At 38.3% G+C, this 2,084-nt stretch overlaps 1 protein-coding gene across 1 annotated transcript; it reads right to left on the bottom strand.

Moving 5' to 3' along the window:
* Window positions 1-377: 377 nt before the first annotated feature.
* LOC108340006 (uncharacterized) lies at window positions 378-1,626 on the bottom strand. The gene has a single exon (XM_017577236.2). It carries the CDS (start codon window positions 1,284-1,286, stop codon window positions 807-809), a length of 480 nt encoding a protein of 159 aa, XP_017432725.1. The 5' UTR covers window positions 1,287-1,626; the 3' UTR covers window positions 378-806.
* Window positions 1,627-2,084: the final 458 nt, after the last annotated feature.

Genomic DNA, 2,084 nt, shown 5'->3' with positions numbered 1-2,084 from the left:
TTACAAATTGATTTACATTATTAAAGTGTACTTTTTGCAACTAATAGTCAATTTCAACTATCATAAATTTTAATCCCAATTTTTTCAATAAAGTCTAAAACATCGCTCTCATTTAGCCTCCAAACTTCCAACAGGGTCAACAAAAACTACGTTCACTTAAATATGTGTGTTATTCCGTTCGTTAAGTCGTACTCAAGTGACGTTAATAGATATCATTTTTTTCTTCTGTTCATTAATAAGCTACTACTAGGGTGTTGGAGTCAACCACATGTTCACGTTTTCAACCAAAATTAAGATAAGTAAAATAGATTAGTGCCCTTAATCCCACCTTAACAAAAACTCAAACAATTATCGGAAAGAAGAACATGAAGCGAATGTAAAACAAAAGGTTATTAATTTCTTATATTTATGTACAAAGAAAATTTAAACTAATGTACAAAGGAACCTTCCTCATATCAATATCAGTTCAAGGCAAATTCAAAATATTATTTGTGATCTGGTTCTATCAATTTTACCAAAAAAATGTACATCTTTTTCCAAAAAAATCGATAATTGTCCTAATTAAAATTATCCGAGAGAACGAAAATAAAATAAAATCCAAGCACACGTTGAACATAGCCGTAACCATCGACACGTCGCCGTCTCGCTTGTCCCTACTCACACGAACATAGCTTCGCCGAATTCGTAAACCACACAACACGTGTCACATGACCTCGTCACGACATCGTTTGGACACCCTCTTCTATAGGCGTTATGGTAATCTTCTTAACTTATATGTGCAAAGGCTGGACCGGTCCGGTTCAGAGTTACGGTTGGCGCTGAGACTCGCTCCGCCAGAACCCGGTTCCGGCGAACCGGGCCCACATCTCCTTCTCGAACCCCTCTTCATCCTCGTCCATCTCGTTCTCCGGTAATTGCCTAATAAACTCCTCCAAGCGCGTGTCTTCCACGCCGTAGCTCCACAAATCGACACTGCTAGCCCTGTGCGGGTGCAACACCACGATATCATTGCCCTTGTTTACGACAAGGGGGTTGATGCTGCTGCTGTTGTTATCATCGTTGTTCTTGTTGTTCCTCAGCAAACCATGTCGTCTCTTGCGCGCGGCTTTAAGGACAAGCTTCTTGGGGACCTTGTAGACGGCCAGCACGGCGATGTGGACGACCACGCACGGGAAGCAGCAACACACGGCGGCGCACTCAGCCGCGCCTCCCCCGGCCACCTCGCCAACGCCACGCCTCCGGCGGTTTTGCACCGGCTTCGGAGGGAGGACGACTTGGTGGACCATCGGAAGCAAAGTATACGAGAAAAAAAAATAGCGCGTCTGATTGCGATTATTGATTTGAACGGTTTGGTTTGAGGTTTTTATGTGTGGATGTTTGGCGAAGGGAAAGAAAGAGAGAGTGGAGGAGCTTGAAAGAAGGATGATCAGAGAAAGAATTGAGAGAATCTGAAGAAACAATGATTAATAGAAAATGGTGGTTACGGATCGGTGTTTCGTAAGATCCCGTCGCACTTCACACTCAATGAATGAACGAAAGAGACTTCTAGATTAACTGAAACTGCGGTTTTCTTTTTTTTCTTATAGCTCCATACATTCAAACTGCCTTAATTAATTATTAATTAATTATGCTTAAAAGATTTTCGTTACTATATTTTATTTTTTGAGGTCAATTAGGATTGATTGTAAAATGAAAATGGCACTAAGAGGTAGTTCCAGCCTGAAATCTGGTGTAACCAACCATACCACAACCTTTAACCAAATCATCGAAAATAAGTAAAATAAGTCATTGTTGGAAAACAATTAACCAAACATACGGAAAAACTACTTTTTATTTTAAAACGAATTTAGTTTTAATTTTATATATATATATATATATATATATATATATTATTAATAAAATATTAATTTGCTTTTTGTTAACTTGCGGATAGCCAATTATAAAGGAAACTGTCACACTCAATCGACACGTATTTTAAACGGAATTTATTTTTATGATAAAACAGGCGTGATTCATATGATATAATAAGACATTGTGGAAAGTTTAAAAAGGCTTCTTTCTTAATTGTAATTTCTGATATAATT

Source organism: Vigna angularis, chromosome 5 (assembly GCF_016808095.1).
Source record: "Vigna angularis cultivar LongXiaoDou No.4 chromosome 5, ASM1680809v1, whole genome shotgun sequence".
NCBI classification, from domain to species: Eukaryota; Viridiplantae; Streptophyta; class Magnoliopsida; order Fabales; family Fabaceae; genus Vigna; species Vigna angularis.
Note: the sequence above shows the minus strand (reverse complement) of the source record. Positions and strands in the feature narration are given on the sequence as shown.

Bases quoted from the DNA above. Each gene is read 5' to 3' on its own strand.
- LOC108340006 (XM_017577236.2), bottom strand. From the start codon at position 1,286: ATGGTCCACCAAGTCGTCCTCCCTCCGAAGCCGGTGCAAAACCGCCGG.